The 25,313-nt window shown below is 35.0% G+C and overlaps 2 protein-coding genes across 3 annotated transcripts; one reads left to right on the plus strand and one right to left on the minus strand.

The window, feature by feature from the left end:
- Window positions 1-3,585: 3,585 nt before the first annotated feature.
- Window positions 3,586-11,577, plus strand: LOC109003075 (chaperone protein ClpC, chloroplastic). Of its 2 annotated transcripts, none has more exons than XM_018981050.2 (10): window positions 3,586-3,697; window positions 4,909-5,496; window positions 6,141-6,256; window positions 6,388-6,510; window positions 6,634-6,819; window positions 7,229-7,444; window positions 8,208-8,425; window positions 9,547-9,622; window positions 9,710-9,799; window positions 10,111-11,577. In XM_018981050.2, exons 2-10 carry the CDS (start codon window positions 4,926-4,928, stop codon window positions 11,287-11,289), a joined length of 2,775 nt encoding a protein of 924 aa, XP_018836595.1. In that variant the 5' UTR covers window positions 3,586-3,697; window positions 4,909-4,925; the 3' UTR covers window positions 11,290-11,577. The 2 variants fall into 2 exon arrangements, with proteins under 2 accessions (XP_018836595.1, XP_035550140.1); XM_035694247.1 differs by having other exon boundaries at window positions 3,632-3,697; window positions 4,914-5,496.
- Window positions 11,578-20,352: 8,775 nt separating this feature from the next.
- On the minus strand, window positions 20,353-22,418 carry LOC109003056. The gene is made up of 5 exons (XM_018981022.2): window positions 22,230-22,418; window positions 21,853-22,091; window positions 21,508-21,745; window positions 21,247-21,339; window positions 20,353-20,970 (listed from the first exon to the last, which is right to left on the minus strand). The coding sequence occupies exons 3-5, from the start codon at window positions 21,670-21,672 to the stop codon at window positions 20,794-20,796; spliced, it is 435 nt and encodes a 144-aa protein (XP_018836567.1). The 5' UTR covers window positions 21,673-21,745; window positions 21,853-22,091; window positions 22,230-22,418; the 3' UTR covers window positions 20,353-20,793.
- Between the last annotated feature and the right edge of the window lie 2,895 nt (window positions 22,419-25,313).

Below are 25,313 nucleotides of genomic sequence, written 5' to 3' on the forward strand. Positions count from 1 at the left end.
CACTGCGGTTGAAACTCTCTTTGGTTTGGTACAAAATGGATGGTTGGGTGGAATAATATTTTGCTTAGGAGGTATGATCTCAACGCTTGATTTCCTTCACATTTCCATCTCTTGGTTCCTCTTGGTGCCAAGTGTTCAATACTATATACCAAGTGTGGCTAAGATCTTGCCAAGTATCAAAATAAAACTTCTCTAATTTAATTTGGACTTTCCACACTGTGTTTTTAAAAATACTACACTTCGTGTTATTATCGAGGTTGTTATTCACTCCAAAAAAGTAAAAATAAACTATGCATTGCAAAATCTTAAATATACATACTAACTATAGGGTACAAATCGTTTATTAAAATTCGATTTCGAAGTTCTTGAAATAAACAAAACGCATTTTCGAATAGGCGTTTCGTCCAAAAACTGGAAATGGTTTTATCATGCTATAAAATCCTAAATATTCCAACAAAACTAATGACGTAGACCATATCCCATTATGACATTTCTAGGTATCTCAAATAATTAAAATCGCACTTATGACACCCTAGTAAGTGACTACACTGATTATGCTGATAAACTAAAACTTATGGGATTAAGTCGATTCGTGAAAATTTTCGAGTTTTCACAAGGTTCCTAAAACCTAAAGAAATTTATCCCTTGAATTGGGATAAATTTCTGCTAGGCTGTTACACTGGCCACTCTAGCTCTAGCTCTTGTGTTGAGTTGTCGATTACTTGCCCTTTACTTACTTAGTGTGGAATGCCCATCCTTTTGGTCGCCTTGTTCGCTACTCATCCAAGGTGATGCTTGCCTCGCTCACTTGCACTCCTCATCCCATGCCTTTGCTCACCATGATGTCTTCCTCACCCTTTGATTATTCACTCGGTATTACGACTCGTTTGTTCCATGTTTGCCTGACTGGAACTTCGCTCGCTTTACGCTTAACTATCACTCTTCTAATCTTCCCTCAGTCAGGGTTGCCTACTTACAAGGAGTTCCTTCCTTTGAATAGGTATGGTCCTCACACAAACAAAAGGCTCGCATCCGAGGCGAGCACCCTGAACAGCAACAAGCGAGTAGAGGGTGGCAAAATGCATTTTCGAAATTACCCTTACTTTCATACTTCTATGCATTTAGTTGGTCTTGTAATTAAATAATTTATGTTGGCGCTATTGTCATTTTGCATAGATATCTTCTTATAGATCTCTCCTTGTTTTGTTTGTATTTCTCTATATTACCGAAGTCTCTCTCTCTCTCTCTCTACACAACCAAGCTTTGATTTGGAGCTATTGTGTGGCAGTGCTCACTTATGAAGGAAGTTGACGTTTGATATCACAACTCTCCATCACCAATGCCCTAATTTTCTCCACCAATAGCAAGAAGGTGGATCTCTCTCTCTCTCTCTCTCTCTCTCTCTCTCTCTCTCTCTCTCTCTGTGTTTGTATACGCACATACAATGCCTTCGCAATAGAGACCCATGGTCTTGTCGTTGCCGTTGGTCTATGCATCCTCAAGTTTCCTTGCCAAGCTACATGAAAGAGATTTTGGAAGTCCATAGATTGTTGATTGAAGAGCCAAGTCAACTGAGACCCACGGTGTTGTTATTGGTCTGGTTTTCTTATACTGATGATACCATCGTGGGTTTGTGTCTCTTCCGTGATCGGTTGCTTTATGGTTGTGAAGATTTTTGGTTGTCAATGGTTCTAAAGATTTCTAGTTGGATGGTTTGATTTGGACAATGAGTGTTTCTCTCAAGTTTTATTCGTTGTATGGGTAATTTAGTTCGTTCCAATATATAGCAAAAGCATTTTAGCCCAACTTTGAAACTGTATCAAGGGGCACTTTGGTCGGTCAGCATATTTAGTAGGGATATTTCAGTCCATGATGAGACCTGTAGAAAGGTAATCTGGGCTAAGACATCACATGAATTACTACAGGGTAGGGTCCAAGCTGATATAAAACTAGATAAAGATACAAAGAAGTCCGGCTCGGTCCGCCCAAACTTCTCTATAGTCGGTTGGGTTGGGTTGGGTTGGCTTTTTTGTTAGTTCGGGTCTAAACTTGACTTGGGTTGGATTGGATTGCGCCTATGGGTTTAATTGGGCCTATGTTTTGGACACAATGAGAATTGAAAGGAATGTTGTTTACTTGTCCAGTAGTTATACCTCTTAACATAAGTTGCTTTATTCCTTGGACTTAAAAAATATGCGTATTTTATTTTCCTCAAAATACCAATGATAATCGAGCAAACCAATTGATTCTTCAGATATAACTTGATTTGATTTGACACACTCACTAACATATATTATTCCTTTAATTAATAATATATCTATAAATAAACTACTACACGCAAAGCTAATATTTCCTTGCCAAAGTATCAAACAACGCAAAAATAAGGTTGTCGTCTCAATTCGTGCCACGTCTTCTTAGTTCTTAACTTAACTGAGTAAGAACCCATGATTTCCTGATGATTTCGCCCTTTCTCAGGTCCATTAAGGTCTGGAGCCCATGCATGAACCCAGCAGCTAGGAAAAGAAAATAATACCTCACACTCACAAAAAACAATTAAAAAGAAAATAATGTATGTGGTGGTGAAGTTGACAAGAAGGCCAAAAAGATGAACCCATTGATCTCTTGAGTTGATATTTTTTATTTTATATTTGTCTATGCTCATACAATCCTTATCCTTTGAATTTTTTCCCCAAAACTTAAGAGGCCTTACGAGCTACAAGTCTACACCTTTCTCCTTTACATCCATTTCGTTAGTAATCTTTGCCCCTTTCTCTCTCTCTCTCTCTCTCTCCAATTATTGGAGAAGATATTACAAAGGAAGATTATTTAGAACTGCACCTCACCTCGTGTGTATATACAGTAAAAGCATTGTCACGTCTCGTTTGGATTCGAAAAATATTTTATCTTATCTTATTTTTATAATTTTTTTTAAAATTTTACATAAAATATAATAAACAATTCAACTTATTCTAATAATATTTTTTTCAACTTTCATCTTTTATTTAAAACCATCTCATCTTATTTCTAAATCCAAACCAATCTTTAATGAATACTTCACCTCATAATCGGAAAAAGATAAATCTTATAATATTTAAGGATTTTTAAAAATTAAAAAATAATTCTTACATGTAAATTTGTAAAATCTCCTTTAAAAACTGAAACACACATGCAATTTATATATTAAAAAACTCTTTTAGAATGAATTAAAAAAAAAACTATGTGAAATTTAGGTATTCTAAAACAATATTTAGTATTAATTTTAAGTTATAATTGAAACAAGATAGATATCCTACAGCCACTTGTTGAGAGCGTTTTTGCCAGCTGTGCAACTGGCCAATAGAGACGTACAAGGTAAGGGTGAAATCGTCAGCAGGAAGAATATGAAGGGACAGGATTGGAACACGATTCGCATTGACTTACAGATAAGGCTGGCGGCCCCACTACTTTATGCAGAATGCTTTGACCGCAAATTGTATTTGGATCGGACGATTCCGAACCGTCGCCTAAAGGGAGAAGCCGTGAGATTGGTGTGGTTCATTTAATGATTGGGTGGGAGAGGGGTGTATGAGAAATGGTGTAGCCTCGTTTATAAATTACTCCTCTATCATCCGTCTGTCCATCTATCTATCCGTCTCTCTATCTTTCATCTCTCACTTTGGCCGACCATTTCCTCTCTGCCTGAACGAAAACCTTCAAGGTGTCTCTCTATTTCTCTCTTTGTTCCTCTTAAACTTTCATTTCTAGAACCTCGTTTTCACTTTGAGGGTTTAGGTGGTGAGCGCTTATCAATCTGGTACTTGTTTCATTAGATATTAGGGTTTTCGGGGTTAATTCATCGGGTCTCTAATTTTCGAATTTCGGCTCATCTGATTGATATGTAATAACTCGTGGATTGATGCGAACTCTCTCTCTCTCTCTCTCTCCGTATCTTTGTGTGTCATGGTTATGCTTATACGTAATTTGTTTGCTGTGTAATTATCGTTTTATCGGTTATTATTTGAGCTTTGTTTTCTTCCTTCTTTTGTTGGTTGTCCTAGTTTTGGTGGATGCTTATTTTGTTGGGTTTTGATTTACTTGTATTTATAACGTGGTTTGGAGTTTCCGAAGTTCCTATGTATATTTATATATGTTTAGAGTGCCTTCGTGAACAAAAATTTGATTGTAAATCGAATTCATTGCGTGGAATCTATTTTTGCGTCTTCTCAAGTATCGTTATCGGGAGCTGTTTGTTAGTTTCTGAGACACATGATCCGACGAATGCATGAACCTCATGAATAAAAAGTTCGATTTGGAATATTTTTTTTAGCTAGAAATGGGATTCCAACTACCTCGCATAATAGGCAAGTCCATATGTGGTTATTGTCACCCAATTACCTCGCTGGGTTCAGTTGGCTGGAGATTGACTTGTCTGTAAAGCCGTTAGAGTCATATATTATTTATTGATCCTTAATTAATATGTTCATCTATATTCTGAGAAAAAAAATATGTTCATCTTTATCTCTCTATACAGAGTTGTTCTTTTTTCTTTTTTTTTTTGTCAGCAGTACAATTTCTGCTACTTCCAGTGTAACGTCAGCTATGGTATTTTCCCTGTTCATTTCCGAAGAATTGCTAGATTGAAAATCATGATTTAGATAGTTTGTTCCATATGTGTTTTAAATGCCTATGTTTACAGACACAGCAATTTGTCAAAAGCACCTTGATTGGTAATTCTGAATTATGAAGTGTATTTTTTTCCCATCTTGTTTTGTGAATAAACTGGCTGTTGGTTCATAATTTTGAGAACTCTGGTGTATGCTGGGAGGATGCTCTATATTTCTTCTTGAACGTTTCCTTTGAAGCTTGGAATTTTGAAATTTTGTTATTTTGCCCATTGTGTGTTAGACTGACGTGTTAACTGATATGCAGGGTAGTTGGTTGGCATCATGGCAAGGGTTTTGGTTCAGTCAGCTAATATTTCTGGTTTAGTTGCTAGCCAGAGATCTAGCCTATCTAAAGGATCTAGAAATGGAAAAGAAAAAAGGAGTGTCAGAATGATGTCTAGTTTACAAGCTCCGGGATTGAGATTGAGAAGCTTCTCAGGATTGCGAAGTCATAATGCTCTAGATACTATGGTGAGACCAAGGCTAGATTTTAACGCTGAGGTTAAATTTTTAATCAATTCTAGGCGTGGAAGGGGTAGCAGATGTGTAGCTAGAGCAATGTTTGAGCGCTTCACGGAAAAAGCAATTAAAGTAATTATGCTTGCTCAAGAGGAGGCTAGACGGCTTGGTCATAATTTTGTGGGCACAGAGCAGATCTTGTTGGGTCTCATTGGTGAAGGAACGGGAATTGCTGCAAAGGTTCTTAAATCTATGGGAATCAATCTTAAAGATGCACGAGTAGAAGTGGAAAAGATAATTGGGAGGGGTAGTGGGTTTGTTGCTGTGGAGATTCCATTCACTCCTCGTGCGAAGCGTGTTTTGGAACTCTCGCTGGAGGAAGCACGCCAACTTGGTAGCTTTTTATTTTGTGCTTAATTCCTTTATTTCTTTTTTTAATAAGTAATTCCTATATTTCTTTTATAACAGCTTTAGACCTTGTGACGATGAACTGTGGGATGTTTTTTTTAGAACAGTTACTTTCAAGTTTTTATCTTCCTTTATCTTTCTCCCCCTGCTTTCATTTCCCCATTGAGCTATAACATGTAGTAGTTTTGGCAATTGATGTGGTTTTATGTGTCAACATGAATCTTGGTGAGCGAAGTGTTATGCTTCAATTTGAAAAGCCCAAACTTTTGCGGGAAGGTTTTTTGCGTAAAACCATAGCTCACGTTCATTTGCACTGCGTGTTCCTGCTGAACTGGACAGATTTTAGCTGTAGGAAGTATGGTTCAAATTGTTGTCTCATTAACATGAGTTATACCAAATAGATTGGTTGTTGTCTATCAATTTTTGGGTACTAGTAGCTAGATTGTAGTTAGAATGTGATTGGAACCAACTTCCACTTTCTTGAATCAGTTTTCCAATGGGTTTCAGGGTTTGAAATGTATTTCTGTGATTAGTAAATACTGGCTTCGTAAGGATAATTTTAAGGTTTCTACTTCTCCAAAAAAGAGATAATCTTAACATTTCTGAAAAACTCAAGTTTCATGATCTTAGGCCATAACTATATTGGATCCGAGCACTTGCTTCTGGGGCTGCTTCGTGAGGGTGAGGGTGTAGCGGCTCGTGTTCTTGAAAACTTAGGTGCTGACCCAAGCAACATCCGCACCCAGGTAAGCACTGCATGTTCATCTTCATCTTCATCTTCATCTTCATCAAACACATTTTTTTATTTTGAGAATTCCTTGATTTTATTCCTTGAAGAGAAATTAACCGTGAGAAAATTTTAATTGCAATGGGCCAGGTCATTCGAATGGTTGGTGAAAGCACTGAAGCTGTTGGTGCTGGTGTTGGTGGAGGAAGCAGTGGCAATAAGATGCCAACACTGGAGGAGTATGGCACCAATCTGACTAAGCTTGCAGAGGAGGTAGTTTACCCAACTCTTTCATCTCCTTTGTGTATACATGTGTTCTATATATATATATATATATACACACATATATATTTCATTTAGAGGGTTGTTTCTAATCTCTTTTTCTTGGTTCTACAGGGTAAATTGGATCCTGTTGTTGGAAGGCAGCAGCAAATAGAACGTGTGACCCAAATTTTGGGCCGGCGTACCAAAAACAATCCCTGTCTTATTGGAGAACCTGGAGTTGGTAAAACAGCAATCGCAGAGGGGCTTGCGCAAAGGATAGCCACCGGTGATGTTCCCGAAACAATAGAGGGGAAGAAGGTGAGCATCCCTGTTAGGTTCTTGGATGGTTTGGTGCAACTAGCAAAGTAGTGCAACATGTTCATACAGAGAATATCAGTGTTATCCTGTACATGAAGAATCCTATCTGGAAAACTGTCTGTCATCTAATTTGTACGTTTCTCTGCTTATAGATTTACCCAGTGACCGATCGGCGATGCATAAGTTTGTGAAGGAGGAAACTATGTAAATTGTAGATTGTGTGTAGTGTTTTCATACAACATTTCATGAAATCGATGGGCTTGGACCTTACTTTTACATGGACACTAGATTCATTTCAAAATTCCTTGATACATTGGGTGGAACATTTTAAGAAGCTTTCTTTGCTTTTTGTTAGCTCTATATTGTGAAAAAATCTAATTACATATGTTCTCTCTTTTGTTGACCATAGGTGATAACCTTGGATATGGGTCTTCTTGTTGCTGGCACAAAATATCGTGGAGAGTTTGAGGAAAGATTAAAGAAGCTCATGGAGGAAATCAAACAAAGTGATGAGATAATACTCTTTATAGATGAGGTACATACTTTAATTGGAGCGGGAGCAGCGGAAGGAGCAATTGATGCGGCAAACATATTGAAACCAGCTTTGGCTAGAGGTGAACTGCAGGTGATCTTTTACCTAAAAGAGAATTTAATGAATGCATTTTTGTTATTCTTTAAGTTTTTATATGAAGAAGAGTTCTCTGGTGCCTTCATATTATCTATTGCCAATACAACTATAAATTGGTGGTCGCTGGGAGGTGCAAGCAGTATGTGTTGTAGGTTTGAGCTTCAGATTGATTGTATCCTATCTATTAGGTGGTGCCTATCTGGTGTCTATTTCTCTTGGTGTCTAGAGTGGTTGCCTTGTGTTGGCCATCGAGGTTGACATGACTAGTTTTGTTTGTTTATTTAACTGGTTTTAATTTCTGAACTGTCAGATTTTGTATTTCGTAGAGGAATATAATTTGTTTCCATAATACCGTTCTTGATGGGGCCAGTGACTGATCGTCACTGCTATGGGATTTTCTATCTAGATTATCTATTTTTGTTTGTTTGATTATGCAAAAGGTGCAAATGAAGTCACAAGCTTCAAATATCACTAGAGATTTAACTGTAGTCAGATTGAACTAGCTTTGCTTTGCCTTTGTCGGGAGTTTCTATCTTTGTTAGGATTTTGCATTCTGGCCCATTATCAATGATTGCAAATGTTGGAATTGAAGTATCCCGAACGTTGATTGTTAAGAAGATTTAGTAAAAAGTGAATTGGCACAATGTGCTTCCTTTAATGTCTATTAGTATGACCAGATTAGCTTTTACGAATGCATATATATATATCTTGGATATGCAGTGGAAAGTCTCAATTGTCAGTTTCATCTCTTTTGGTGCAGTGTATTGGAGCCACAACACTTGATGAATATAGAAAGCACATTGAGAAGGACCCAGCATTGGAAAGACGATTCCAGCCAGTAAAAGTACCTGAGCCAACTGTTGATGAAACCATACAGATTTTGAAGGGGCTTCGGGAGCGGTATGAGATTCATCACAAGCTCCGCTATACGGATGAAGCTCTTGTTTCTGCTGCACAGCTGTCGTACCAGTACATCAGGTTTGTGGTTTTTTAAATGATTCCATTTTTTCATACTTATCACTGGGAAGCTTATGTAAATATATATATATATATATATATATATATATTGGTGTGATATTTGATGTAAAGATTTTCATATGTTAATTTTGGACACCGGCTGATGAGTCTTCAAAAGAAATTGAAGAGTAATTATTTAAACCAGTACATATCTGGGTTGGCATTAAAGTATTTTATTTCTGGAATTTCTCCATCCAATGTGCTTGGTAGACAGCTTTTCTGCTGGACTTCATACTTCTAGCATTTGAACTGCAATTGCTCCTGCCTCATTCTACTTTTTTTTTTTGTCCTTTTCCTCTTCAGAAGTTAAAACAATTATAAAAAATATGCTTTCTTTGTGATCGATGTGGTATAGTCACCAGGTATTGAGCAAACTCAATTCTATTTTATAGCGTTAAATACTAAAATAGTTCATGTGGTTTGCCTCTAGACAGATTAGTTCCTAAGTTTTAATTGTAAAATCTATGTTCCTTATACTTTCAATTTTGATCAAATTAGTTATTGTCACTATTCCGTTAGTCAACTGTTAAAGTACTGGATCAACACCAATAGATATTTGACACCTGTGCATCATATTTTAAAAATACAGAAATATAATAATAAAATAATTTAATCATTTATCAGTTTTAGGATTTAGTTAATTTAAAAATTTAAGAAAAAAAGTATAAAAAAAACTCCATAGGTATCAGAAAATGACTTTCTTTAAACAAGAATACAACTCATAAGAAAAACATAGTTATTTATTTTACATTGAAACTTTTTCTTCCTCCGTGTCCTGACAGTTTCTTATAAAAAAAAATTTAAATTGAAATTTAGTTTTAGATTTTTTTTTGTTTTAATGAATTTTTATTTTTATATTATTAGTGTTTTTCTTAATTTTTAAAATATGATGCACGCTCCAAATATTTATTGGTGCTGATATGTTTTTTTTTTTTTTTTTTAATGTGGAAGTGTTCTACATAATTGAGGACAGCAATTTCTCAAAAGTTTGGGTTGTACCTGTCTAACATTAACATTGCTGCTGGTTACTTTTCTCTTCCATTTTAGTTATTAGTTTTAACATATTATTCTGTACATTTCAGTGACCGTTTTCTGCCTGATAAGGCAATTGACTTGATTGATGAAGCTGGTTCTCGGGTTCGTCTTCGTCATGCACAGGTATTATCCCTATGTCAGTTCTGGCACTATCCATCCCGTCTTCCTTTCATTCTTTGTTTTGATGGGGAACTTGATATGCCCTTACAGCTACCAGAAGAAGCTAGAGAGCTTGAGAAAGAGCTCAGGCAGATTACGAAGGAGAAGAATGAAGCTGTTCGCAGTCAAGACTTTGAGAAGGTACAAACTGATCTGTGGTTTAGTATGGTCGCATTGTTTTGTGTGGTTCAGTGTTTAGAGGACTGCACATATTGCAACTGGTTTTGCTGAAGGTGGTAAACCTTATTGAAAATGTAACCATAATTATTTGTTGAGAAACAAAATTATATCAGGATTGTGAGCATAGTGAATGTCTCAGAGTTTCTGAATGGTGGAATTGTATTTTCTTGTAAGTGATCGTCACACTAAGGAATGTTTGAGATATTTAATTCATAAAGCCTGCTATGTTTCATTGGATTACCTTGGCTGACAATACATAAAATTTTGAACAGGCTGGAGAGTTACGCGATAGAGAAATGGACCTTAAAGCACAGATATCAACTCTTGTGGACAAAGGTAAGGAAATGACTAAGGCAGAGAGTGAGGCTGGGGATGCAGGTCCTATTGTGACTGAGGTGGATATTCAACATATTGTCTCCTCTTGGACTGGCATTCCTGTTGAGAAAGTGTCCACAGACGAATCTGATCGCCTCCTCAAGATGGAAGAGACACTTCATAAGCGGGTCATTGGTCAGGATGAAGCAGTCAAAGCCATAAGCCGTGCTATTCGACGGGCCCGTGTTGGGCTCAAGAATCCCAACCGTCCAATTGCCAGTTTCATCTTTTCAGGTCCAACTGGTGTGGGGAAGTCCGAACTTGCAAAAGCATTGGCTGCTTACTACTTTGGCTCTGAAGAAGCCATGATTAGGCTTGATATGAGTGAATTTATGGAAAGACACACGGTTTCCAAGCTAATTGGTTCACCCCCTGGTTATGTTGGTTATACAGAAGGGGGCCAGCTGACCGAGGCTGTTAGGCGCCGCCCTTACACCGTGGTACTCTTTGATGAGATTGAGAAGGCCCATCCCGATGTATTCAACATGATGCTCCAAATTCTTGAGGATGGAAGGTTGACAGATAGCAAGGGCAGAACGGTGGACTTCAAGAATACTCTTCTGATAATGACATCCAATGTGGGAAGCAGTGTAATTGAGAAAGGAGGCCGCCGAATAGGATTTGATCTTGATTATGATGAGAAAGATAGCAGTTACAATCGAATTAAGAGCTTGGTGACTGAGGAGCTGAAGCAATATTTCAGGCCTGAATTTTTGAACAGATTGGATGAGATGATCGTCTTTAGGCAGCTCACAAAGCTCGAGGTGAAGGATATAGCCGATATTATGCTGAAAGAGGTCTTTGATAGGCTAAAGGTCAAAGAGATAGAGCTTCAAGTGACAGAGAGGTTCAGAGATAGAGTGGTTGAGGAAGGGTATAACCCAAGCTATGGGGCAAGGCCTCTGAGAAGAGCTATAATGCGACTTCTGGAGGACAGCATGGCAGAGAAGATGCTTGCAAGGGAGATCAAAGAGGGTGATTCAGTTATCGTAGATGTCGACTCTGATGGCAATGTGACGGTGCTCAATGGTAGTAGCGGTGCTCCGGAATCCTTAGGAGAGGCTCTTCCTGTGTAAAGTAAAGTAGCCCTAATTTATTTAGTAAAACCTTTGCCATTATGTTGTTTGTACCCTTGCTTTGAATTATAGTTGTAGGATGTTTTCTTAATAGGACTACCTGAAAGGGGAACAGTAAGCCGTGGTTAAATTGCTGCCTGTTTTCTAGGCTCTAGGTGTTACGCTTCAAAAAGCATGCATACATAGTTCCATTCATAATAGGTTGTAAGGTGTTGGTACTTTCTGGTATTGTTTTTACAATTTTATCTGAATATCATAACCGTAATGATTTTTTTTTTTTTGATGTTCTATCGACAGATGTCTGCTATATTGGACCGGATTTATTTTTATTTTATGCATGTTGTATGAGTATTTGATCAACGAAATATATTTCTTTTTCCAATTCCTTTCGCCTGCTAGTTTTAAATTAAACAAAACAGGTGCAAATAACCAATTATATGCAAGATGTTCTTCCCACAAATAGTTATTTGCAAAGATGGATTTTCATCGCAAAAAAACTACTAGCATTCGCCACGAGTTATTTTCGACAAAGAAAAAGTTCTGAAGAGTAACATAATTCGCCGCAAATACAAAAAAAAAAAAAAATGTTCCATTTACAAAACTATCATAGATACATTCTTCTATAAATAGCGTTGCAATCCATAGTGTGAAAATGGTCTGACTAAGTCATAACAAATTAAATAGCATCACAACCCCCCATTAAAAACTAATACAAAATTATAAAGTTGAATATGTTGGCAATTGGCAGATACATTACAACCATAAAATTGAATAAAAATGTATTTGCGGCTACCAGTTTTCTATAATGAGTGGACTGACGGTGACGACCAAGGCCTTGCAAGCAACCATTTTGTCGTGTTAGTTGGAGATTCTAAGTCCACTACCACCATATCCTTGTTTAGGAAAAACATGAACATATTCAGAGTCGAAAAAGAAGGGTTGCCAACTATTCATCGGTGTCACAAGCCACTATATTGATGTGTGGGGCCACTGCATCAGAGCTGTGGAGGGGCGGCAAAAGTTGTTTCTAGAAGATTGGAGGCCGATGATGCAAATAGTACGGCGTGTGAGAACCATGCACAGCTTTTGCTAGCGTGTGCCGCTCACACTATGCTCTGTTTTAAACGGTGTTTAAGGAGGTTATAGGGTTGGAGACTTCTGAATCCACATTTCTTTATCATGTTATTTGAATAGTTGTTAGAATAATAGGTATTTGTCTTTAGGATAATTATGAGAATAATCTAGCTAGCTCGTGCAAACCTTTTGAAAAAGGAAAATGCTACTTGGATTGACAATCCTGATCGAGAAAGTCGAATGATAAGTGTAAATCTACTTCTTTTTTTTTTTTTTTTTTTTAATTTTTTAAAATTTCAACCATTTTTATACATCTTTAAACATTTTTTAAAAAAATAAAAAAAACCACTTCACTAATAGTTATTCTTAACCATTAAGTAAAAACAAAAAATTAAAAATATAATCGGTCAAGATTGTCAATCACATTCCTCGGTTCAACAACCATTTTCCTTTGAAAAAAGCAGAACTTACCATATAAAAATAAGTTTTTTCTAGTGGATCTCACTATTTTTAAAGGGAGTATATGATTCTTACACATCTTAAAACTGCTGCACAAATAATAATTTTCCTACTAATAAGTTATGGTTATGACAGATGACAAACTTTCCATCACTTTGAATCGACCGTCACCGCTTCTTTTAGTTTATTGATGTTTGAGAAAAAGAGAGGGAAAAAAAAAAGTAACAGGAAGGACCAAGATGTCCTGCAATATCTTATACTATTAGAGCAGTGCTAGCACAAGACCCATCCTGATAAGATTAAAAATGCTATTTATTTATTTATTTTTCATCTTTTTTTTTTAATATTCTTAAACAATTTTTTTTTTTAAAATTCACAATATCACTAAAAAAATTCTTCCTTAATCACTAAGTAAAAAAAAAAAAAAAAATTGTCGGGGACCCAACTTTGGTGACTAGCATATATTTTTGATACTGTTAATGGTCTTAACTTATTTTTCTGTTGGATGCATTTCATCAATGTTAGGGTATGTTTATGTACATTTCCTCTATAAAATGGGTAAAAACGTATTGGTGCCAAATTCAGACTTTTTAGCTCATCAACGGAAAAGCTTGCATGTTCCTTTTCTCAAAATTGTGAAATATTTTCTAACTAGGATTCTTTAAAGCACCATTCTTCTTCCTTTCTTGAAAGCTTACGACCGCAGCTATGGGCCTGAATATTCAATACGAGTGGACGATGAGAAAGATAATCCTTCAAATGCAGCAAATTATAAAAGTAGTTCCTTCCTCGAAGATATCTCGATGCTGCATTAATAAACATGCTGCCTTTTTCTCATAGGGAAATGATTCTTGCAATTGTGATTGTGCAAGTGTCGTACAGTCGTTTTGAAAAAAGTGAATAAATATGAGACCTACATAAAAAAAAATTAATTTTTTAATAATAATTTTATTTTTTTTCAAAACGACTGTACGGCATTTGCACATTCCACGACTGTATGTAACATTACTTTTTCTCATAAATGTCTTGACATTTTAGGTAGTTGACCTAAGTTGCTGCACTATAAATGTTTCTAAAAGTTATTAAATAATATAATCATTTCATTCCATTAAAAAATGAATTTTAATTTTATAAAATTACCATTTTTTTCAAATAAAATAATAAAAAATGATAAATTCATCATTTTCAACAAAATGGAAAAACTCTAAGAGTAAGGTCGTCTTCCTCTTTTTTACAGAAATGAAAATGATTTGTACATATAGTTCTAAAATGTGCAAATCTCATATAATTATTTAATTTAAAAAAAGTGGGCCAATTTTAGACCTATGTGAAAATTTTATATTTTTATTGTAGGCTTTACTTTTTTCAAAAGAAGTCTGCAGATTTATACATTCTAAAATTATATCTAGAATTACTCTTATAGAAATTCAATAAATATTCTTACATTTATCAATTTATTTTGTGTCCATGATTTGCTTATACATTATTTTTTATTGATAAAAATGGCTAATATATTCAATCTTTCTTGTACCCTAGTCAAACACATATATGATTTGAGAAATGCTAAATCTACATAGAGATCTCACAAAATAAATTTATAACTAAACATGACTTGATATGATATGTCAGATATATTTTATAATTAAATGTACTTTACAATCTAACACTTTTAATTCTAAAAGTAAATCTAGATAATCAATATCAGAACTTGGACTTTATTTTAAAATATTTTCAAAATCGATGAATGAAAGAATAACCAAATTTAGGAGAAAAATAGATATTCACTATGAGAACTTTGACATTATCTTAAAATATTTTCAAGATCAATGCATGAAAGAATAACCAAATTTAGGAGAAAAATAGATAATTAAGCACCTGATATGCTAAAAGAATGTGAAGTTGGTTAATGATAATAAATCCCTCTCTCACACTACAGAATTGCATGTCAAGTCACTTTCCGAGGATCAAAATTGTCGAAAAAAATCACAAAACTAGCGGCAAAAGATTTTTCAAACGATTTTTAATTGTCGTGGAGTGGTTGCAATAATAGTTTGGTCTCAAATGCTATTTTCCAGTGAAAATATAAAATTATCACAAATAAGACATTATTTCCGACAAAAATTTTTGCCACAAATTTTTTTGCCAAAGTGAGGTGAAAGTCGCCGCAAAATGGTACAATTTTTCAGCGATTTTATATCGCTACAATTACCTTTCATATTCCGGCGAGTTTTGTAGCTGGAATTATATTCTTTTGGCATGCTTTTCTCACCAAAACAATTTTTTTAGTGATTTGTTATTCTTGAATTAATCTTTTTTTATTTGTTTATTTTTTATTTTTTTTATATATAAGAAGGAGAGATTCGATCCTTGATTCTTAAGTGAAAAACAAAGGTGTTACTAATTGATTTAAATGATCTTGGCTATTGTTGAATTAACCTTTATTGCCGAATTTTTGTTGCCAAAAGCTTGTCTTTTCGGCAATATTTGCTCTTTGGATTTACTTTTTATCGGCAATCTAAAATCTTTGAAATTATGTTTTAGAGTTTATTTTAAAATCAGATGCGGCTTTTGGGCATTTTACACCCCCAATAGGAGGGTGGCACATCATTAATCCATGATATTTACCATGGGTTGCCTCACACGTTACATGCTGCTCTTTTTCTCATGAATAATGATATCTTTGATTCTTTACACCTCTTATGCTACTACTTTATTACTTGGTTAATTTTTTTTTTTTGTTATTTGAATCTAAATTAAAAATTTTAAAACATGATCTTCTTGTATGATCTAGAAGAAAATAAAAACAATCAATTAACGTAATCGTCTAATTTAATTAAAAATAAATTTAATTTTATAAAAATTTACCTTTTTAGGTTATGCAATTCAATTTATTTTTAATTAAATTACATGATTATGTTGATAGATTGAATTTATTTTTTTATAGATTATGCAAGAAAGTCATGTTTTGAGATTTTTAATCCAAATTTAAAGAATAAAGAGAAAAAAAAGTTAAATAATAAAATAATAGTAAAAGACATGTAAGTGTATCATTACCCTTTCCTCAGTCCGTTCCTCTCTCTCTCTCTCTCTCTTTGAAATCTCTCTCTCAAGCTCTCAAGCCTTTGATCTCTCTCTCCCTTCAAGTTCACTCTCAAGCTCTTAGAACACTCTCATTGGATTAGCTAAAATTAAAAGACAATTTTGATGAATATAAGAGAAATTTGACTTTTGACTATTCCATTCACATATATCTCTACATTGAAATAGCTATTTTTTCATTATATAATAATAAAATAATATAAGATGAATTTGGTTTTAGTTATTCACATCAAATCTCCACATTAGATTATACATTTATTTATTATATGACAATGAATAACTAATAATTTCAAAAATATTTAATTTTTTTAATTATTAATTTTTTTAATTTTATCATATTTTACTATTCTACTTATTATATGTTAATTAATAATTATGTTCTTATTAAATTAATATATCACTAAGTCAAATTAATATATTAATTGTGATAAAATATGTGATAGAAAGAAAGAGAGAGAAATAATTAATAAAAAATATATTTGATGTATGTATAGTAATCTTCAAATTTAAAAAAACTTTTAAAAATCACTATAGTCAAATTTTAAATATTTAAAATTTAACTAATCTAATATAAACATATTTTATGTTTTAATAATTAAATACTCATTGAATTTAATTTTTAGCTAATACAACGGTATTCATAGTCTGTTCACCTCTCACTGTCCTCACCGTTCCTCTCTTTTCTCTCATCGTCGCTCACCAAGGTTCTTATTACGATCGATTTCTTTCGCTACTATTTTCCTCTCCCTCAGGAGCATGCTTTATACAACAGAGAACCCATCACACAATCTTTCGAAAACATCATTAATTTGTTTTGTTTTCCTTTTTTGTCTGGCAACTAATTTCTAATCTGGTTTCCTTTGATTTCTACCCGTCAGAACATAAATTTGGGTTGTAGTTGGCTGCTACAAACATGATCAGCTCTCACTATGAGGTAGGACTACTTCAAATCAATCTACAATCGGATCAGCTACAAGATTCCATGGACTAATGCTTCTGTAACTCTTGTGGAGACATTGCAGGAAATCCCTTCTTGCTAATGTGCGTGTTTAGCCTTCTGCCTTTTATTTATTTATGTCTTCCGGATTCTGAAAAAATAAGAACATCCAAAATGGAGTTGCTGCATTCTGCTTTCCATTTGATCAATATGTTATGAGGCTTACGTGAATTGGGCCACATCAGTGGGGAAGGATCTCAGTTTGGGGCCATGAAGGAATTGTTGGAGATGAGCTTGGAAGCGGCTTATGAAGAAGACATCAGGAGAAAATGAGGAAGTCTAAACGCAGCGTTTAATTTCATGTTCTAGAAGATAGCTTTAGTTCTTATTAGCGTGCTTTTACTATTTTATCCTTTTTAATACAATTACAGCTTTCCACGTGTAATGACTTAATTGGTACAGTTTGTTGACCTGGGGGTGGGGGACATGAGAATACAGAGGGAGAGATTATGAAGATTGTTATGTGGATTTTCTGTTCATCTTGGAGGTTGGGTGTGCCTTGAACAATACCCACTTTATCAATACAATTTCCTTCATATCCACTACAACAAAACTTGGTTTTTCCCAGGAGGGGGTGCGGTCGAAAAAAGTGTATACTTTTTGAGAAAAGAAATATTTCCTACTAATTTTTGTCGTGGGAGACTCGGAATAAAACGGGTGGAAAAATATATTTTTTCCACCAATTTTTGATTTCATCGGTAAAACCACCCTTTTCGCCATGACATGAATGGTGGATAATGCATTTTAATTTCGTGACAAATAAGTTCACTAACATCAATTCGTGGTCAATAATAACGTCATCCTCCATGGCAATAGTTCGTGGAAAATCTCCTATATCCATAAGTGAACTTCGTGACAAAAGTCATGTATTATAAGTTTTACACACCAATTCATTCAAGGAAAAAAATTACTCCGGATAGTGACTTTTGATGGAAATAGGGTATTCCCACCACTATCAACTGGTGGAAAAAGATAACTTGCTATGAACTGAAGTGGTTGTAAATGGTTTTTCCCGGTTAACCTCATTTTGTAGCAAAAGCGATCATTACTATATCCCACAGGTATTATTGCATGGCAAAAGAGTTTTTCTCATTACAATTGTCGGTGAGAATATCATTTTTTACTCAGTTTTGTTTTTATATTTTCCATCAACGCCATACGTCAAAAAAGTTAATTACCCAGGAATAATAGTCGTGGGAAATACAATCGTTTCATTATACCTGTTTTCCCACCAAATCAACTCATCGTAAATCGGTTGCACGAAGTGATGTCTGCCACTATGAAAAAAAATGGTTTCCTGCCAATCAATCCCACAAACAATCCAACCAAAAATATAGTCACTTTCTACATTTATCCCACAAATAGGCCTGTATTGAACCTCTCTCAACACAATAATTCATCAACAAATGTAACCAACACTCAAAAAAATAACCAACCAAACCACCAAAGTTGGTAACATATATTATACATAATTAATATTGTACTTTACAATTCTGTCCACTAGGTTAACCAGTCAATTAAGACCATCAAAATATAATGAATAGAGCAAATATAACCAAAGTACAGCCCAACAACATGGATGATATGCAGCCTTGGGACTAAATGACATCATTGCAGTAAACCTCTCATGTGACAGTAATGCTAATTCATTGAGACAATCTTCTTTTTTGAAAACATCATTAATATTCCCCTCTTGATCCACAAAGCATGGTGTCCTAAAATCCACCCGAACCAAATTGTCAGCCATGCTTAATTGTATTAGCCAATAGAAAACATTTATTTAGGAAATGGTAGTAGCTAGAACATTACAATAGCCATTACCAAAGGCAAATTAAAATAGTTAACAATTATATTATAGAACTAGCCAAATTAAAGCTGACGTCTTTCTTCTGAATCTCTCTTCATTTCATACAACAATTCCAAAGTTTGGCCATTCATGTTGGGTATTGATGGGAAATGTTTCTGATGAGAACTATGTCCATCGATAATACTTATATGGCCAAGGAAGTGAGATGGGTTGGGAAGCTTACTAATGATATCAAGAGTTGAATCACAAATAATGAGGCTTAATTATCCATATAAGTTTTGTTCTAACATGATAATTGCTGTAACATGTTGTATACAGATTTAATTATTTTCATAGTGCATTAATCACAAATCATGAGGCTTCCCAAAAAGAATATCCTAGGGTCATGCATGGAAAATGCCAAATGTCGTGGGAGGAGAATTTCAAATTAATTTCGAGCAAGTTGGTAGATATATATGCTTTTTTTTGATAAGTAATAAGTTATTGTATTCATATAAAGCATGAAAGTGTATATATATATATATATATATATATATATCTACCAATTGTTATGCTATTTTAAATACTTAGTGACGTATACATGATGATTTCTTCAATTTATTCTGCTATAGCAGAATACTTGGTCCTGCCTGTCACTACATATTTCTTGACAATTAGTTATGGTTCTCATGGCTGATAAGTCATCATGCATGGACCAAATGTCTTAAAACAAATCACATGCATGGATAATCTGGGTGACTTAATGCAGGTAATATCTACCAATCATGGAATGGTCTTTGAGCTTGGTGCCCCTACAAACCAACTAGTTTTAACCAACCAAACCATCCATTGGCTTAAAAATTATTTCAGTTCAGTATTTGTAAATGTCAATAACAACCAATCATTAATTTTCTAACACCTACCATCATCAACATAATAACCACAAGGCTAATATTAATGGGATGATAGAATAAAGTTACGAAACTATATCTTTTTTACACAGCCATTAGTCTCATGTAACTTGTGCTCAACTATCAATATATATACACATCTATATATAATGAAAACTTTACTACCATGCATATGTCCGAGATGTATATTTGAATTACAACCTCAATATAACATGTGAACATTATATCTACTGAGAGAGACCAAAATATAGTTATATTTTGACCAGAGTGCATATCCAACTAGTTTGAAGTTGGTCTAAGCTACTTGAGAACCATAGTCTTATAAAAAGATGGAAATAACAATAACCAACCTCCATTCTGCACCTTAACACCTTCAGGTATGTGCCAACTAAGGATGTACTATGAAAAGTCATCCACCATGTAGACAAGCATGATTAACTTGAATAAAAAATAGAAAATGGGCTGAAAAATTATTACTTACTGCTATCAAATCCTTCCAATGCGAATGTTGCCAGCAACCTTAACTTACTATATCTCCACCAACTATTGTGCTATCCTTCCATCAAGAAATCCCCATAGTTATACTTGAGACAGCTTAAACCTGCATACAATGAAATCAAATATCTAATTAGCCTAAAAGTGGTCTGGTTTATTATATACACAGTCCACAAAACTAGCTGAATTATATACACAAATTATAGCCAGGAATTACCCATTCATAACCACAAGTCTCTCTGAAGCAGCAAGACATTCAAAATTATGTGACTTACATATCATGTTCCCATTACAAAATGCTAGCAAAAAGAGGCATGACCAAAACTCCTGTTAATTAGCCTGCACTGGTTCTAACATACCCAACCTAACAAAAACTTGTATTCACTGCAAATAGGAAAATATTAGCATTTCTACAAACCCCAATGGGCATTGGATTGTTTTCATCCACAAAAAACATCCACAAAAGAAGTCCACAAAAAATTTATACTGGACTTGGGACACCTAAGCATCCTGTTGAGTCTCTCTATGAGACTCAGTATTTTGCTCCAACTCCGATACTCGAAAGTTCATTTCTTTCTCGTATTCAGAAGAATTCCTCCTCAAAGCCACAATATCAGCCATCATCTGGTCTAGTTTGGCCTTATACATTTCCGCGTCACTCTTATTTCGTTCATTTTCCTCCGCTAGATGCATAAAGCTTTGTTCTTCTTCATTGAAGGAGAGGGGTCAGAAATGACCATGTGCCCCATCCCCTGTGCGTACCCTGATTTGAACCCTAACACGTCTTTGAAAATGTTAGCAGCCGCTTCATCATAGTCCTCCTCGGGATCTTTTTCATTCAATCTCTTCACCATGATATTCTGAAAATAATTCGAAAGAAAATCAAATACCCTGTTAATTTTGATCTACTTTATAGTCTAACACAAGTTATTGCAAACACAAGTATTTCCCATATAATTGTGTTTAGTTGTGACATTCAAGAATTTCCCCTTCCGTGCTGACCAATGTGTTTGTTTATAGAAATCGACCATATTTGGTGTTGTCTCCCTCTGACACACATCATTAACCATATATGTTAATATTCAAGTCTCTTCGTATATATAATACTCACTAAATACATCATAAAAGACACAAACCTTCTCTTCCAAAATCCTTACAAAGGATTTCCTCCCGCCGGTATGATTCACCTTTAGTTTTTGCCTATTTGACATGTTCCTTCGTGACTTTTCCTGCATTTTTTACCCAGAAAAATGTATAAACATTTTTCACATTTGCTGCTGTAATTTAATGCAGTAGCAGTATATATATCTATACATATATATATATATATATGAATAAATGTATATCACAGCTAACACAAATCCCAAAAAAAATATGACAATCATGGATAGCCATACTTGAAGCTGAAATTTAAGGCATATATTCCTTGAATGTCTTGCTTGCCCACCTCTCACAAAGCAACTCCCAAACAAGTTTCTCCACCATGGGTGTCCCACCACGCATGGCCTCCTCATGCGATCCATATTTTTGGTAGATTTTGTGCAGTTCATACTGATATGCATTATACTTGTCGGACAAATGCAACACAACCATTTCCCGATGGTTGTCTTTAACCCAATTCAATACAAAATCAGCCTGCAAGTTTAGTTTTGATTGTTGTTACATATTTTCAGCAAACTCACTATAAGCGAAATTATTCAACAACTACATTTTAATTGGTTACTATAAAATAACTCTCCTACCCTAACCCGATCAACCAGCTCTTGTTTCTCCTCCTCAGGAACGTAACTCCAACTTTCATGCCTCATGTCAGCATATACTTTAACGATCCATGTAACTCGACCAGTGAAGATGGAGGCATTCTCGCACGAAGGACCCCGATGGCCATCCTTTATATCCAAAAGAACCTTACCCACCTTCCGGAGGCGTTCAAATAGTGTGCCCCGCACAGTCCCTCGACCCTGTTTCTGAATAGGTGGATCTATATCTCGAAAATGTATGGAGTTAAATCAAGAATTAAAATAAAGGTGAATACAAGACAAAATAAATTCTCCAATTTAACTCCTTTATGAATTGATCACAAAAGATGCATAAGTTATGAGTACTATGAAAGGCTTACCTGTATTAATATTCCCCTCTCCACCCTATGCTACTTCCATGCACTCTTGTACGCCTACACCTCCTACTGCCTGAGTTGATTCATTTGGGTCCACCTCGTCTTGTAAATTATTTCCCGGAGGCAAGGCTTCTAAATTTGGAGTGCTACATATGATTGGTCTTGAGTGTCGGTGTGACGCCCGCAAATTCCGCTTGGGATCGGACAGACATTTGAAGCGTCGAGACATGCAACACAAGGTTACCTGCCCCCGTTCATGACATATAAGATGCAATATTCCTAACATGCATCTAGCATTATGCAATATTCGCAGCGGATAATTTTTTTTTAGCAATACTATGCACCAAACCGAAATATCCCAAATACTTAAAACATACTTCATACATAATGACATACTAAACAACTGAGATCACAATATTAATCCATATGGTTGTGATCAAAAGAGTGATGGAGATTGAACTCTACAAATACAAGTAGTAATCTGAGGTAACTACTGTATTAACACCTACATCGCATCGTCGCTTAGTCGACCATTTCCAGTTGGTCGATTCCCGATTCTCCTTCAGATCCTGTAACAAAATCTACCATTCGGGGGGAATGGTAGTTGGGACTACCACAGTGAGATTTGATTACAAATCTCAGCAAGTTAACAGGAAACTTCCACACAGGTTAATGATGCATGCATGGCAGTAAAAGCATGAATGCATAATCAAATCGTAAGTAATCATAGCATAACTTGACATACAACATAACATAACTGGCATAACTTAAACTGAAACTGAAGCTTAGCATGAACGTGACTTGAAACATAACATGGACTTGAAACATAACATGAACGTGAACATGCATAATTTGAACATGAACTTGAGCATGACATAACATAAATGTGAACTTGGAACATAACGTAACATGAACTTGGAACATATTCTTGTCTCATGGGATTACCATGATTGCATGAACGTAAACTTGAACATAACATAACGTGAAACATGACTTGAACTTGGAATCTTATTCAATAGTCTTAATCATTAACATGACCATATGGGTGCTACACAGGTCCCCTTGAGCCGTGTGTCCCTGCCGATTACCGCATCACATCACAGGTGTCTATACCAGCTGTGAGTGCGTTAATATGTACTCCACAGTTGTTGTGGCCCCACGTATTCTACGTGTCACAATTGCTGTGTCTCACGTAGTGTATGCTCCACAGTTGTTGTGGCCCCATACTTCATGCTCCACAGTCGTTGTGGCCCCATGACTTATCTGTTTGTGCCACACTTGCTGTGGACACACATAACATAATGTGTGGCACCATCGGCGTTAGTGCCTGGCGCGCTCCGGTGACCAGCTAATTAGGCCCCATTCGCAACCTGTTGACTGTACTTCGTCAACCCAGCGAATTTCACACCTATTTAGACACTCCAGCGTGAACAAAGGAGTTCCACTAGGATATTACCCCATCCCAGCGCTTAGGGTCGTGATTGACATGAATGACTTAACTGGCAGACATGACATTTCGTAACGTGACGTAACATGAACGTGATATAAAAGATAGAAATCTTGACGTAACATAACGTGACATGAACGTAGGACAATAGACATGATATACTTCGAGACATAAATGTAACAGAGAACATTTCATAACATGTCATACATGTAACATGCAACATTTCGTAACATGGCATATCATATAACTGACAACATTTCTTAACATGGCGTAACATGTGACAATGAATATTACAAGACAAGAGATACATGTAACAGATGGCATACTTAACTTAACATTACATAATTGCAACGTATAGCATGTATAGCAATACGTGACAGAATATCTTGTGTAACAGATGAATAATTCATGACAGAATAAATTCTGTGTAACAGATAAATATGTAATGACTTGGCATGGCACATATGATAACATGCATACATACAATTTAGTTCCCTTACTTATCACACATACACATTAAATTGATAGTAAGTTAAAAGCTAACTTACCTCGATCTTCGTGCTTCGAGACAAAACTCAAGTGCGATAACGGGAAACTGAAAATAGTGATTTCTAAAAATTAGAACTTAATCACTAACAATTAGGAATATGGAAAAATATCAACTTAGAGTAAAATTACCATTTTACCCTCTACATGTGGGAAAATGACCATTTTACCCCTAACTTAAGGATTTTGCATCCTAACTCCAAAAATCACCAAAATTTACATACCTTATGTAAATTTTGTCCTAACTCAAATATCAATTCAGAAAAATTTAAAACTAAACACAACCATCAAAACTCTATATGGCCGAAACTTACAAGGCTATTTCCTTTGCTTTTTGTTGTAATTCTTTCAAATCTCAAAACTCATGATTAAACCAAAATTTTTCTTCTACTACACTCATAACATATTCTTAAGAATAATCATGTTTTGAATCATGAACAAAAGTCATCAAAATCACTAAAACCATACTTGAACTTTTTGGTTTCTCTTCTAAGTTCAAAACAGAATTTTGTTTCTAACTTGTTTTGATCAACCTCTTGATCCATGACTTATAAAGAAGTGATCTTCAAACCAAAACATCACATGGTTCAAAAAGGTGTCCTAAAACAGATCCAAGCTTCAAACTCAAGATCACATGGGTAAACATCAACCAAAACATCAATTTAGCCAAGAACATCATCACTTTGGCCTAACCGAATATCTCCTTCCATAAAATTTCATATGTTCGAAACTAACATCAAATATCTTCAAAATAACATTCTAACATGTATATAAGATGCTTAGGATCTTCCAATAAAAATATCAAAGCCATTGGAATAAGATTAAACCATAAAAGATTTAAACTTTCTCAAAACAGAAACTGTTTTTCCTCTTCCAGTTTCTAAGTTTCTAGACCTAAGAAAATATTTCACCAAAACTTTTAATCATGCAACAAATCCTCAACCAATAATCATATACACATGTTAACAGTACTCCATAAAAATTTCGGACCAAGATCTATTCATTAGCTTGGTCAAAAACTCCAAAATATAACACACTCTCCAGTTTATCGCCCAGAATAACCTTTCTGGGGTCTAAACAACTTTTTACCAATC

The sequence above is a fragment of the Juglans regia genome, chromosome 9, assembly GCF_001411555.2.
Source record: "Juglans regia cultivar Chandler chromosome 9, Walnut 2.0, whole genome shotgun sequence".
NCBI lineage: Eukaryota > Viridiplantae > Streptophyta > Magnoliopsida > Fagales > Juglandaceae > Juglans > Juglans regia.